Genomic DNA, 13,901 nt, shown 5'->3' on the forward strand with positions numbered 1-13,901 from the left:
CTGAAGTTAGCTGGAGTGTGGGGCGAGTGCGTGGTAGATGGAACTCCTATTTACCGCATTTCTTCTTGCACTTCCAACTTGAAGAGGAAGAAGCATCTCTCTTTGCATCTTCAATAGATAGGAAAAAGGATCTTGACCTGAAGCCTTCGACCAAAGAAAGGGAGACTTGGTGAAGTCAGAGGTGGTTTTCCTTCCCTAGATTCATGGAAGGACTTTTTGAAGTTTGAGTGAGGAAGGAAAGTAATGAAAGCGGGAAAGGTCCAATACAAAGGAAAGGGTTGCGAGGCTTAACGATTTAGAATATAGCTGTTGAGGTGGCACCTGTTCCCCCGGGGCAGGGGTATATGCCCGTAGCTTTCTTCTGTCACTTCTTTCAGATCAATGAAGTGGAAAAGTAATAGAGTAAGGGACCCTTGTTTACAAAGAAAGCTGTCACTCCAAGAACTCGAAGTCAAGCATCTTCGGGAATATCCAGATTAGTCTTCAACTAGAGAAAGGATAGGAATCTCCTTTGCTGAGTTTTCTTCTCCAGCGGATGTAGCGGTAAAAGATTCTATTCTTTCCGCGGTCTAGTTACGTCTTTCCTCTCCCTATCTAAAGAGCTCTATTAACATAGACCCTCTCCTGACTCTCTATCATTTTAAGAAAGCAGCAAATCCTTCTCTCTATTCTACTATCCGATCTCGTCTGTTGAAAATCGATCTAAAATATGGTCATATCTTCGTTATCCCAATAGTAAACCTTCTTACTTCTCTTCGCATCTCGAAAGACGCAAAAGATCTGTTATTAGCTTATTTATAAGCTGTCGAAGGTCCTTAAAAGCCTTGATTTTTGGCTTACGGCTTACTTGCCTTTTTCCTTAAAGCCTATATAGACAGACATAGACTGAGGGCATTCTGGGCATCCATGCTCCTGGCAATGGCAAGATCCGAGATGTCAGTTGCTTGTCTTCAAGCCTCAACCTTATTCTGACTCCTACTAGGGCAATCAGGTTTAAGTTAAGCCTGAACAGCTTAGTTTTCCACTTCTCTTCCGACACAAGCTTCTTTGCCAAGCCTTCCCCATCAACTGGAAATCCAGTAAGAAAGGCAAGGGGCGCAACGGCAAGGCAATCTCAAATCATAATGGGAGTTTTAGGTTTATTTAGATAGATTCGCCTTTGGGGTTGTTACAGAATCGGTTCTTCAAGAAGGAGCTCTTAGTACGGTGGATGCATCGAATGCAAGCTGTAAGGAAGAATAATTCTCTTAGCAGACAAGAATGAAATTCAATTAGTCCCACACTTCCCGCAGGAATCGAAGAGTACGCAAGCACATTCATTTAATGGGAAAGCTTTCCTTGGCTAGGCCCCTATGAAGAAAGATGCCAATTCCCAAAAGCAGTAACAATAGCAATAGCAGTAGGAGTAGCATTAGGAATTAAGACCGTTAGGCCTCATTCATCAAAGTAGCAGTCCTTAGGGGCTGAAAAAGAGCCCAGATTCCCCGCAACAAGCTTGGAAAGGAAGAAGACACGAAGGGAGGAGTTCCGCTTAGCCTTTGCTCCTCTTTGATAGAAGTAGCTCTTTTGTTTGCCAGAATGGCTTGTTAGCAAGAAAATGCCTTCTTAGGAAGTGAAGAAGAATACGCCTGCTTGAGAATGCCCTCTTGTTGTTCTCGAAAGATGGAGGGGGGCAGATTTCACTAAGGAAAGGAACTGAACTAATGGACGAGGAGGAAGAGAATATAGAAAAATTGCCGACATTCAAGCATACTATAGATGTTCCAGAACTGCTAAAGGGAAGTTCTAGTAGAAAGGACAACTAAGCGAAAGGCCTTCTTAGAAAGGCGGAGTGACAGGTAATGCCCTATTTCCTAACAGTGAAATCTAAGATCAGACAAGAAAGAAGCTAAAGGCTAGGCAAAGAAGACGAGGGAGAAATCGTAGGTGAAAACGTTGGGTTACCAACTCGGGTGGGTTCTCACACCAAAGTTCCTTTGTTTCGGGCAAGCCCAATTACAAACAAAAGAGAAGGTCGGTCCCGTACTCAAACCAAATCAGAAGGGCGGTACTCACTCGGATGGAAGAATCCCAGGTCGGTCCCATACCCGAACAAAGGCTAGACCGAAGGTCCCGTCCCACGGGTTAGGTGCTTAGCTGAAGGTGGAAGGCGAAGCCAAGGCAAGAGCAAGGGTTGAAAGACAATATAGAAGAATTCCATCTCCCCTATTTGTTCCATTCTCAATGGTTGGTCAAGTTGAGATGAACTACGGGAATCTATATATGGACTTCAAGGTCAATCAACCCATGCAAGGAAACTCGACGGAATTTGTTTTTTTATGGATTCAAGCAAAGAATGAGAAGTATGGCTTGGCTAGGGAAGCAGTAGTAGTGGCAGAGGTCGAGCTTTGAGATGAGAAGAGGGCTGAGTCGTCTAGCTTTTATTCCAAAATCACGTATCACCGATCAGCCTATTCGAGAGGAGCTGCTTGCCTTGCCCACTTCAATAAGGAAGACTCCATCCATCTAACCCATATCCATTGGAACTAGAAGCGAGTGGTAAAGTCACCCTTTGGCTAAAAAAACGATTTGTATGCGTGGCGCAACACACACCTCTGCAAAAGAAGAGAAAGAACGGAAAGAAGCGGGCCCACAAGACGACAAGTGGATTGAATATCCTTTGCTTTCGTCACCGGTGCTATTGAATCCGCATTTATAAGAAAGAGCTCCGGGACTGAATTGCTTTGAGTGGGGCTTGCCCATTAATTAGATCACCTGAGTAAGCCAAGAAAGACGAAAGCGATGGATGTATGTGACAAAGAGAACTTATGAACATGAAAGCCAGCCTGTTCCCTAAATATTTTAGGAAGCGAAGAAGACAGAAAAAAGTTCGGTAATCTTCTCCCTTTGGTAGGCATTTACCCAAGGCACTGATATTATGAGTCTCTCGATTATACGTGAAATAGGGAGTTCAAGGTCTTATTCGTCTTTCTTGGCCTATGTGAATATGAGCCAATTCCGGAAAGTGAATAATTCACTATTGAAAGTGCCAGTCGACGTTCCTGATATGAAAGTGAAAGTGGAGTGAAATCTGGATATGAAGGTTCAAGTCCAGTTCCAATCTGGATATAAAAGTGCTGTTCAATCGTCGAAAGTGATCTCTCTTTTGTTGTTCTCTTTTAGTCCGCTTTTCTTTTTTCTTTCTTTGGAGTCGGGTTCTTAAGACAGGACTGGAAATCGGGTTTTCTGAATATCTCTCTTCCGGAGAAGTCAGTTTGTTCGAGATCGAAAGAGTGCCCTCGAGAGACTAGACTGATAGTAACAGTAGTGCGCCTTCAGTTGAGGAGAACTGTTCACAAGCAGTGGTTATGAGCTCTTTCTTGTGGAGGTTCAGAATAGGTAATTCCTTCACTTCAGTTGCACTAGTGGATTGAATAACCTTTTCTTTAGTTCTAACAAAGTGCATGTGTTGTTGGTTAATAAAAACACGAGTTTCGATAGGCTGGAGGAAAGATACTATAAGTAGGACAAAGAAAGACCCTATAAGAGACCGGAACTCAATACGATTCAACCAATCAAAATTGCTTTGCTAAAGATACCCGTTCCGCTGTTCCTTTACCGGCAACAACTATTGAATAACAACCTTCGCTTTGCTTTCGCATCGGATCTCGGCATTAGCAAATCTAAAAATAGAGTAGATCCCGGGGCGTACCTAATGGTTTCATTGATTTGAATGGATTGATCCGTTGTACCGTTGTAGGAATCCTCATCCGATGTACGAATCCCGTGGAGGAAGTGGGGAAACAAATCCAATTATTTGATTTTGATAGGAGCAGTGCCGGTATTGAGGGTTTCTCTATCTCTTCACTCATGAAGTTAATACAAGTGAGGATTGATTTCAGTTATTCATATAAGAAATAAGAGGAATAAATAATCTCGGGGAAGACAGGCTTTCTCGCTCTCGGCACATCTTCGCTAGGGATTCTTCTCTACCTTCTTGCGTTGAGATGCCATCAACTCTTTCCTGGGGAATCAGGTCAATACAATACTCTTGGAAAAGCAAGCTATAGCAGATCCTTGAGTATAGAGAAAAAGGAATGGAGTTTCATTAGCTCTCGGCGCACATCCAGTATAATACCTTTGCGAGCCCCTACGGAAAGGGGTGCCGTGTTCTCTTTACAATGGGGGTGATCCTGGTTTCCAAAAGCTGCTGGTTGGTTGTATCTTTTTCTATTGGCAATCCCCAATCCGTTGCTTGTTCGTTACGAACAAAAGAAGCCGATACCAGTTCTGGTGTTTATCCAGCGGAGGCTCGTATCTCTTCCATGTGAGACCAGCGACCTCAGATCATCCCAGACTTATGTGCTGGAATAGCTTCGTTATGAGTTGAAGCAGCCTCAGCTACTATTCCTACTAAGGAGGAGTCGCCTTTTTCCCTCCCTTTTGCAATCCCATGTTGATGTAAGGAAGCTGCTTTAGAGTATTGGCAAAAAAACATTACATGCAGGTCCAGATCTCCTTGCGTTCGTTGGTGGTTGACTACCGGGAAAGGGCAGAATAGCAACAGTGAGGAAGCATACCACCCAAAGCAAGACGTGAAAACCTTCTTCGTATCCAAAAGCCCCTTTTAGTCTGTCTGGCCTTAGTATTTATGATACATAATCGCATCTTCTCCCCCTTTCTCGTATCTCCACAGAAGTAAGTACTGGTATGATCGGAACTAGTATTTAGATATATATGTGACCCTCTAGCGGTTTGACTCCGTTGATGGTATACGGAACTTCCTTCCTGCGAAAGGTCGAGTTCGTAAATCAAGCTTGTAGAAAAAGCGAGTACCGGTATTTGATGGTGATGGTGAGGATGACTAACCTCGCTCTTGCAACCATGAATATTTTCTAGATACTACGGGCATATACCTTCTTCCGAAGGGTCCCCGTCCTATCTTTTTCGCCTTCCGCTCTGGAATCGACTATTGGTGGGTTGTAACGTGAACCTATGGATCTCAATGAACAGCTTCGATACCACAAAAGGATGGGCAAGAAAGACAGCAGGTGTTGAGCCAAAGCCCTAGTTCATACACAATCATAATGTTGGTCAACCATCCGAACCGGGATTCCTGTTATTCATACGAAGGAACAAGAAAAGAAGAAGTATGGGATAAATGGTTTTTGAGTTGGGCATGATGAAAGCGGGTACAATGGCATTACTTAGAAGCTATTATGTCCTGTCTTGGCTTTAGCAATAAGCTTGTGCGACTGATGACTCCCTCCATCCCTGGCATCGCCAAGACTAATGGATAAGGTTTTGTCGCATCTTAATCGAACCGCATGCGGAGCTCAGCTCCTAAGAAAATAATAAGAAATATCTAGTTTTGTTTCATAAGTGGCGAGCCAAGGAATAAGAATACCGCCCCCTGATCTGTATTTCAAAAGCGGATTCAGCGCTGCAATAAATAGAATTATGCATAGATTGACTTGTAAAGAAAGACAAACCGAACAGTGCTAAGAAAAGAAAAACTCTCTTATTTCTATGCTGGATTCAATCTCTACTCATCTGCTTTTAGTTCTACTTTCTGTATACGAAGTCCGAGCTTTTCGAGCTGCTCAGTTCTCGCTATGTCATTTCTTGGTTTTTAGTGCATTCACTCAATTCTCTGTGAAGTCCATGGACATGTTGTGGTTCATTGCAGAGAACAGCCATCACATGGATCAAGCTATAAGGAATCACCCGCGAGCGAGGGCAAGTCTCAATTACGGTGGGAATGGAATACACCAATCATAACTCTGGTCTGGTCCCTAGTTCCCTAATAGTTAGTGAAACTTCCAGCTGGACTGACTGGATTTAGAGCTTAATGCTCCTATCTTTGAACTAGAATCTTAGCGCTTATTTCATGAAGATAGCTACTTTAATTGATACAAGAATGCCTACTTTGGACCAATAGGATCTACTCCTACTTGAATGCCAATCCAATCTCTTTCCCAATAAGAATTCCTAATCCCTAAATCCAAGCAAGGCATGATTGTTAGTCAGGATAACCAGCTTACGTACCGCATTAAGAAGTACCGACTATGCTTTTTCCGCTTCTTGGTCAATAGGACCTACTTCTCTGGTAAAGTAACCTTCAAGACGGGTTTGGAAACTTAGGCATACAGCATAAAAAAGTTTAGAAACCTCCGTCTTTTGGTCCTATTTTATTCGATTCAATGTGGGAATGACTAAGACAAGTTAGGCGAAACAGATATGCATGCACCATAGAGGTTTATCCACCATAGGTTTGTACACAAGAATAGTAGTCACAGCGAGGGATACAAGCTTCTCATAGAGCCAAATTGAAATGGCAAGATAGAAATCTGCCGTTGGTGGAGATGGAAAGCTTTGTATATTCTACGCTCGCTTAGAGATGAATCATACTTGATCACTTGATTGACCCACTTGGTGCCATAGGGTTGCCTACTTTTGCGCTAAGGGATCTACCGCGGGCTGTGCCTAGCGGATCCCATACAGATCTATAACCTAGTAATTACTCAAAAGGTTTCTCGCTTGAATAGGCTGTAATAGATCCTTCGATAAGAAGAGGCCTAGCTGGCTTTATGGATCCTTCCTCGCAGAGATGAGAATGGAATCCAATAGAATCGAACATAGTCAAGTCAGCTCGAGGCAGAGGTATCCATCCTTAGGCCTGGACTCACGAGACCAGGTTGGGTGCGGAAAAGGTGATGAGAAGTGTTTGCATAGAATTTATGGGTGTTGGCTATTCCTTTCCTTGGCCATGGCCAGTAGAAAGAATGGAAACCTTGGCCAGTAGATGGAAAGGGTACGGGAATGGGGATAGGGAAAGTGTACCGTTTCTTGTTTTGGTATGGGTGCGTGCAACACTGATTATTGATCGAGGCTCGTAAAAGAAAGACTTGGGTTTGATAGATCTCCTAGACTAGAATCACTCCTTCCGGCATGCAAGACTTGAGTCGCCATCTCCATATCGGGGTCTGGGAAGCTCGTCTGTCTGTTTGGGGATTTCAATTTCCAATCTTAGGCTGTATGAAACAGAAGAATGAGAGAACTAGTTTCAAAGGATAGCGATAGCATTCCCGGAAAGTGAGCTTGACCCACGGATTCCAGAATGATGCAACAAGAAATGGTAGCTTTCTGTGTTCCTAGGTGGATGGGTAAAGGCATTCCTAAGATGAAGATGCGGATGAAGATGGGGCTGGGCTATTGGTAACACCATTCCAGGCTCTCCAATTCGAATAGATCAATGGCTTGGTCTAAGCTTCCCTTGGTTCTTCCGTTTCGAGAGGAGGGGTATCAGATTGTGCATAGGTTGGTGGGTCAGGCTCGGTGTGAATACCTTTTGTGAGTGACTCACCATTCCTGCTTGATCTGTCTCCTGCTCCAGCCCCTGCTCCTGCTAGAAGGGCTTACGACGAATAGATTGTTGGAATGGCTTTAAGTGAAAGGGAATCCGGCAGCTTATATAGCGCTAGTGAGAGGCCTCCTAGTCTATTTCGATGGACGTCTCCTAATCCTTCTTTTTCTATGGGTTCAGGAATGCCATGCCAATAACAGATAGACCAGCTAATGGTCAAGCCAGAGGCAGCAGGTCTCATTCCAGACTCCACTCAGAATACCCGGCTCTTTTTCTAGACTCCACTAGGAAGACCTTGCTCTTTCACAGATACGGGGATCAGACATGGCTATCGCTTCGACAGCTTCTCCGGATGAAAGGACGCTGCCCAATGGATGGAGTTGGAGGGACACGGAATCCTGGATATCTTGCCTTGGTTCCGACTCTAAACCGTTCTAAACAGATTCTTTCTGCATACTGATGTTGGCAGTTATGCCTAGGTGATAGATGTATGTTGCTGGATTGGAAAGCTATACGATCCCTTTTATTCAATTATGATAGCTGAGAGGAATTTGGGATGGCCCCGCTAGAGTTTCCAAAATGAATCGAATTGAACCCTATTGTTTTTTCACTCTAAATTCCATAGTATCAATACAATAACCTTTGAGAAATTGTGAGAACGGGAAGATGCAATCATTTAGATGGTGAAAATAGCCGAGAGTTGAGCAACCCCTAAAAGCACTCACAATGAATGGTACCAGCGGATACCAACCAGATAGAAACATGCTGAGAAATCTCTGTTATAGCTGAAACTAATATACCAATCCTATCCGTGACCCTTTCCACATTCTTTTCTTAGTCACCTAACCTATGACTGCTTTTTCTTTTAAGCTTTAATAACCTTAACATTCGAATCTGCATCTGCTATTTCAGTTCTGTCTAAAGATACTATTCTTTGATCACTTGAAACATAGTAGAAAGCATCTAAAACAGATATTATTGTGGATTCCCTCTGCTTGTGGGCTGGACTCCTTTTTACATGGACAGACAGGAAAGTGGAATCTAAGGAATTAGCTGGAACAGACTCACCTTAGCTTTGAACGACTATATCCCCTCTTCTATCTACATATGGATATATATGGTCTTTAATAAAGGAAGATGATTTTAGCCGAGGACTAACACAGCTTCCATTTTGCAGCACATCTCTCAGTGGGAATAGCATCATCCATGACTTCAGGCACAGCTAGCTACGGGTAAGCACAAAAGGTAATGACGAGAGGGCCGTCCTATGTACCCTGAAAGAGAAACTATGTGATAGAAGCCCGCTTTCCCTCTCTTCTATCCCACCTAACCACTTCGGGTATCAGTGGCCTCGTGATCTCCATGAACAGAGATCACTACACAAAAACAACTATATGAAAAACTTGCTTGCTTCTTCGAATCTCGAAATAACAGAACATATAGAAAGTGTTTTTGTGATGAGACCATTCTCTTCGGGGAACCTATAGAAAGATTATTAGACGGCTTTCATGATATTATGCTTCCTTGCCCGTGTGGAACATGTGTGAGCATTATGTTTTTCCAACAAGTGATCCGACTGGAAGAAGTGTTATATGAGGACTTCGAGATCAAATAGAGAATCTGTCTCTCCATTCCTCGTGAGCCACTTATTTCTCCGAAATCAGAGATCAGAGTGATTTTCCTCCTTTTTCCCAAATAGTCGACGGTCTTACACCATTGGGATACTTCGGATAAACTGGAGTACATATATGAGAGACCGGTGCTAAAACCTTTTCTCGAGATATATTCCAGATTCTTAGGGTCCTTGCTCCGGATCTCCCCCCCCCCCGGTGCGAAAGCAGTTGGTTCCGTAGTTTGAGAATTCTACTAATTCCAAGTATTCCATTATTATTATTAAATAAGAGAATATAAAAAGTAAAGAGGAGAAGACATAACCAGAACAATTGTGAGAAATAAGTTAATTTATCAAGTTGAGGCATTTCGATTTGGATTTCAAATAAGAAAGAAAAAAAAGGATTTTGTGAAATTTAGGAGTCGTTCGAAAGCATCAAGAGGGAAGAAATCAGATAGAAAGGCAGGCGAAGTTGGCGGCCAACCTAATCCCCCTCCCAGTTGTACCCTTGTGCATCCCCTTCGTAAACGATTACCACTGGATCTGGAGATTCCCCGGGTCCCCCCGAATTGTCATCTTCGGACCCTGAATCATCATCCCACCTTTTACGCTTCCTCGAAGAAGACGGGCCTGCCTCGTTCGCCCCATCATTTGCTTTTGTGCTTTCAGGGGATCCCGTGGAATGAGCCTCCTGCTCTTCCGCAGGCGCATCGGGGTCGGGAGAATCTGGTTCACCGAGCTCGGCGCGGCGAAACCGCTTCGCCAGATTGGTGGCTGTTGCGACGAATTCGCTTCCATCTCCGGCTTCCGTATAATCAGAGAAGATTTGTTGAAGAGTATCTCCTCCCTCACTATTCCACAATATAAGACTTTCAGTGAACGATCGCGCAGACTCACCCTCCTCTAAAGGAAGAGGAGTGCCTACTTCGTTAAATATTCTTTCAACCTTGGAAGTCAACTCCGAAATCATGGCTTCGGGATGGGCGGCATGCGCCATTTCCTGCTGGAGGTCTGGTAGTCCGCCAACGGGAGGTTGGTCTATGGGAAAGTCACCCTCGTTAGGAGCATTGGTCATGACGAGAACATTGAGATCCGCGACATTCTCATTCCCAAGATGAAAGGCTATTCCTTGAACTCCGAATAAGACAACTAATGCCATTATTAGTACTGGCAACGCAAGACCAAACGATGGTATAGCAATGAACAAAAGAATGACACTTGGAAATAATGAACGAAGAATCATTGGAATTTCCCATCTTTTTCAGCTCTGCTCCCTAAAAAAAGGGGGACTTTCTAAAGTGACTGGGTTTTTTACCCAAGAACCTGCTATTAAAGAGAAAGAGACAGACTAACAAGAAACAGCCTTTACTTATTCCTACCTGGGACTGAACACCTACACAATAGAGATTTGAAGAAGTAACAACATTGTTCTTTTTAAGTACAGTAAGATTTCGACAAAAAGAATGGGGGTCTTCCCCTCGCTTTGAGGGTCGCTTGAATTTGAGTTCGTTTGCTGGTCAGGATCGCCTCGAAAGCCGTTTGCGGGCGCATACGTTTTCTCGCTTCATTGTTATACGATTTTATTCAAACGAGATCCCTACCTACGACATAATTAGCGGGTCAGCCTGCCTTTAGCCTTGGAAGAACTATTTGGTTGGTACTTGATAATTTCTATCTATGGCTACTCCGCGAGCCCTTGCAAAATGGGACTTCCCTAGCTATCAGTCTAAGAATGCTTCAACGAGAAAACAAGCTGTCACATGACATCGTCTACCAACTGAGCTATTTTCATCGCCATTGAAGCAAGTTTAACGCAAGCTCTACTCCCGGAAAGACATGAACTCGGTTCCCGTACTGGTCACATGCAATTAGAGCCTATCATCCGCAGATATGGGGCGTATGTCTTTACTATACGCATATTTTTATTCATCCGTGATAAATGAGTGCTTCTCAATCGTTCCAGTCCCATCCTTGCGTCTCTCTCCCGGTCATGCCGTCTTCTTCGAATCCTCCTTTACGATGGTGGTATTTTAGATAGCCTGAAAGGCCCCGTCAGCGATAGAAGCTATGGGTTTTTTACTTGCGGTAGACTGTACCTTTTTTATTTATTTCTTACCAAGACTCTCTTCTACGGAATTCCTGGCGTAAACCCCCGGAGGGCGTGCCCCGCAGGGCGTTTGTTCAACATAACAAGAGCAGAGCTTCAAATCAGCTCATTTTCTTTCTCATGTAAAAATGGGTACTCCGCTGCTTTGTTTTTTCCTGAGGATACCAACTTAACCGATGGAATGGAATGCATTCATCATCGGTATGGATTTGATACCAACTCCCTATCGTTCTTTCGTCTATTATGAGATTAAGACATTAACATGCGCCAGTAACATTAAGCATGATCGTATCCGGAGGAGCTAGATTGTAAAAAGATAAGGAAACCTTAGATGCTTCATGATTTTCTCTTTGGCTCGATTGCTTTATATTTGTCTTATTTTAGGAAGGCCTAAGAATGGAAGAGGATGAGAGATATTCATGTTATCGCGAGCCGCAGGAGACGACTAGTCATGTACAACCATTTCGATTGCTTTAGCGTGCTGTCTTCTTGTCTCTACTCGAGATCTATTCTATAATTTGACATGTGTGGCATGGGGGCCGGCGGTATTGTGTGTTGTTGAAACACTGGTAGCGAAAACTAGAGTGGAATGCTTGACGAAGACACTAGGGTTCCATGACGGCTACGCTGTAGACAGTGAGGGACGAAAGCTAGGGGATTTCCCAAAGTGGTCATACTCTCTTACTGAGTTATCAAACCTGCCTGCACCAGCCAACCTACCGCGACACTTGGTCGGTACGTGCTGTTTATCTCCACGCTATCTGTGACAGTTAGCACGCTCCTTTATTACAATCTGTGTATTATTCAACTTAATTAGATAAAGGCCTCTCATTATTTGTTTAAATCTTTGCTACTTACAGATGTGATTGGTGTTGGGAATCCTACCCAAACTTGGAAAAGAACTATTCTATTTGGCACTTGAGAAACCGATATAGGATTTAGGTCGTCCCGACCAGTAACAAAAGGGAAATTGGGCCCATTCACAAGAAATGAGAATTCTCGTTCGTATAGTATAAAAGAAGGAGGTCGGCACCGTGCTTTGGACAAATTGACTTTCTTCGCCATTCTCCTTTTTCATCTATATACACAATTCTACTTGATTTGCCCTTGAATAGTAAGCCCCGGAATTACTAAATTGTATGGTTGTTTTCCGCGTGGTGAGCAGGATCCAACCCATCGAGCGGTGGCCCTATCCAACGGTTGGTTCTTGTTATAATGGTTGGGGAGACCTTTGATTGTGAATACCAAGTGGAACAAGCGAGTAAAGAGGGAAGGCAGTCTAAGTTTCCAATCCAGTGTCCTAAGCGCCCTGCTTTCGTCTTGATTTATTGCATAGGTAGTGTGCAGCTGCTGCCCGTTTCAAACTTGTACTCCTCTGGTAGTGTAGTAAAGCCCATTAGAAGTGAGATTCGTTGATTCTATCAATAATCTTAAACTTAAACCTCGTGAAGCCCCACCCTAGGTAAAGGGCTTCTGCTACCAGACGGATTGAGTGAGGAAACGTATGCACGGCTTCACTATTTAGTAAGGGCAGCGGCTTTAGAGTAGGAAAGGGTGTGGCCATAGTTTCCTGCACACCGAAGCTATTAGTGACCCGCTTTGGAGACTCATCCCAGGGAAAAGGTAGGAGCGCCAAAAGCATCTGTTGGTGGGTAATCAGCGGAGCAGCTTCTTTACACGCCGAAGTAGATATGTATGGTCAGGGGAAACCGACAAAGGAACCATAAGCTAGAATACTGGTATCAAGAGATGACAGGTACAACCCCATCTTCTATTCTGAAAGGAAAAAAGAAGAGGTGCACACGGCTAACTAATCTAAATAATGAGTGAGAAAAGACCTTCCTTCGTGGGCATTGACCGCTAAAGATGCCACTGCTTCTCAATCCGAGACAACAACTAACGCTTCTTTTGGTGTTACTACCCCAAACCCCAATCATTCTGTTCGCTCATACCACGTCTCAATAATCACTCCAATCTGACACCTGCGCCATGTTTCTCGATCAAAAATGAATGAACTTCTGGTTCAGAAACCAATCGTGTGGATACGTGGACACAATGGGATTATTCCTGCGAGTAAGAAGCGTTCACAATCGGGTAATTCGTACCTCCAGCTGTCTTTAAATAAATATCTCGCCTAGCAGGAACCTAAATCCCAACTAGATTAGATGGAAATGCGTATCATGTGAGGAATCAATCCTACACTCCTTTCTGGTTATTTGAAAGTCGTGCTAGCATTATTTTTTATAAACAGGAATGGAAACAGAGCTTTAGCCTTACTTAGCTTTCTAAAGAGAAACAACTTATCTCCTTTCCTTTTTACAGGTGTACAGGACCCGAAGGGAGAAATAGACCCGCACCGGACGAGTTAAGCGCTAGGCGTTTTCTCGCTGGTTAGCGCATCCGTGTACCATGGACCCCATAACCCATTGTATGCCCTAAAGCCCTGAACCAGCTCATTACTAGAAATTTCATTAAGCTGGTTCCAGCCTCATTCCACTAGCCCTAAAAGCATTCTAAATATATAAAAGAGGGGGAATGGATTCTACAAGAAAAGGCGGGCAAAGGTAGTTCAGGGGTCAATTCTTGGAGCATAGCTCATTTCTAAGTCCCCAACCCATCTCGTGCTCGTGCTGTACGCGATCGAATCTTGCGGCCGGATAGAGCAATGGAATCACCGAGTCATATGAAAAGAGGGCTCTTCTTTTTAATCTTAACACAAAGGCTAGCTCCCCTGGGGGTTGTCATATTACAATCATTTGTATTACTTTCCTACCAATCCTGAACTAGCTATGACCCTTATAGCGAGCCTCGCTTTACCGTTTCAGATAGAAACATAT

General features: G+C 43.7%; 1 protein-coding gene across 1 annotated transcript; it reads right to left on the reverse strand.

The window, feature by feature from the left end:
* Positions 1 to 9,426: 9,426 nt before the first annotated feature.
* LOC147958393 (uncharacterized) lies at positions 9,427 to 11,454 on the reverse strand. The gene has a single exon (XM_087535091.1). The coding sequence runs from the start codon at positions 10,198 to 10,200 to the stop codon at positions 9,442 to 9,444; it is 759 nt and encodes a 252-aa protein (XP_087391217.1). The 5' UTR covers positions 10,201 to 11,454; the 3' UTR covers positions 9,427 to 9,441.
* Between the last annotated feature and the right edge of the window lie 2,447 nt (positions 11,455 to 13,901).

Source organism: Triticum urartu, chromosome 7A (genome assembly GCF_056163025.1).
Source record: "Triticum urartu cultivar PI428250 chromosome 7A, HENAU_Tu73, whole genome shotgun sequence".
NCBI classification, from domain to species: Eukaryota; Viridiplantae; Streptophyta; class Magnoliopsida; order Poales; family Poaceae; genus Triticum; species Triticum urartu.

Bases quoted from the DNA above. Each gene is read 5' to 3' on its own strand.
- LOC147958393 (XM_087535091.1), bottom strand. From the start codon at position 10,200: ATGATTCTTCGTTCATTATTTCCAAGTGTCATTCTTTTGTTCATTGCT.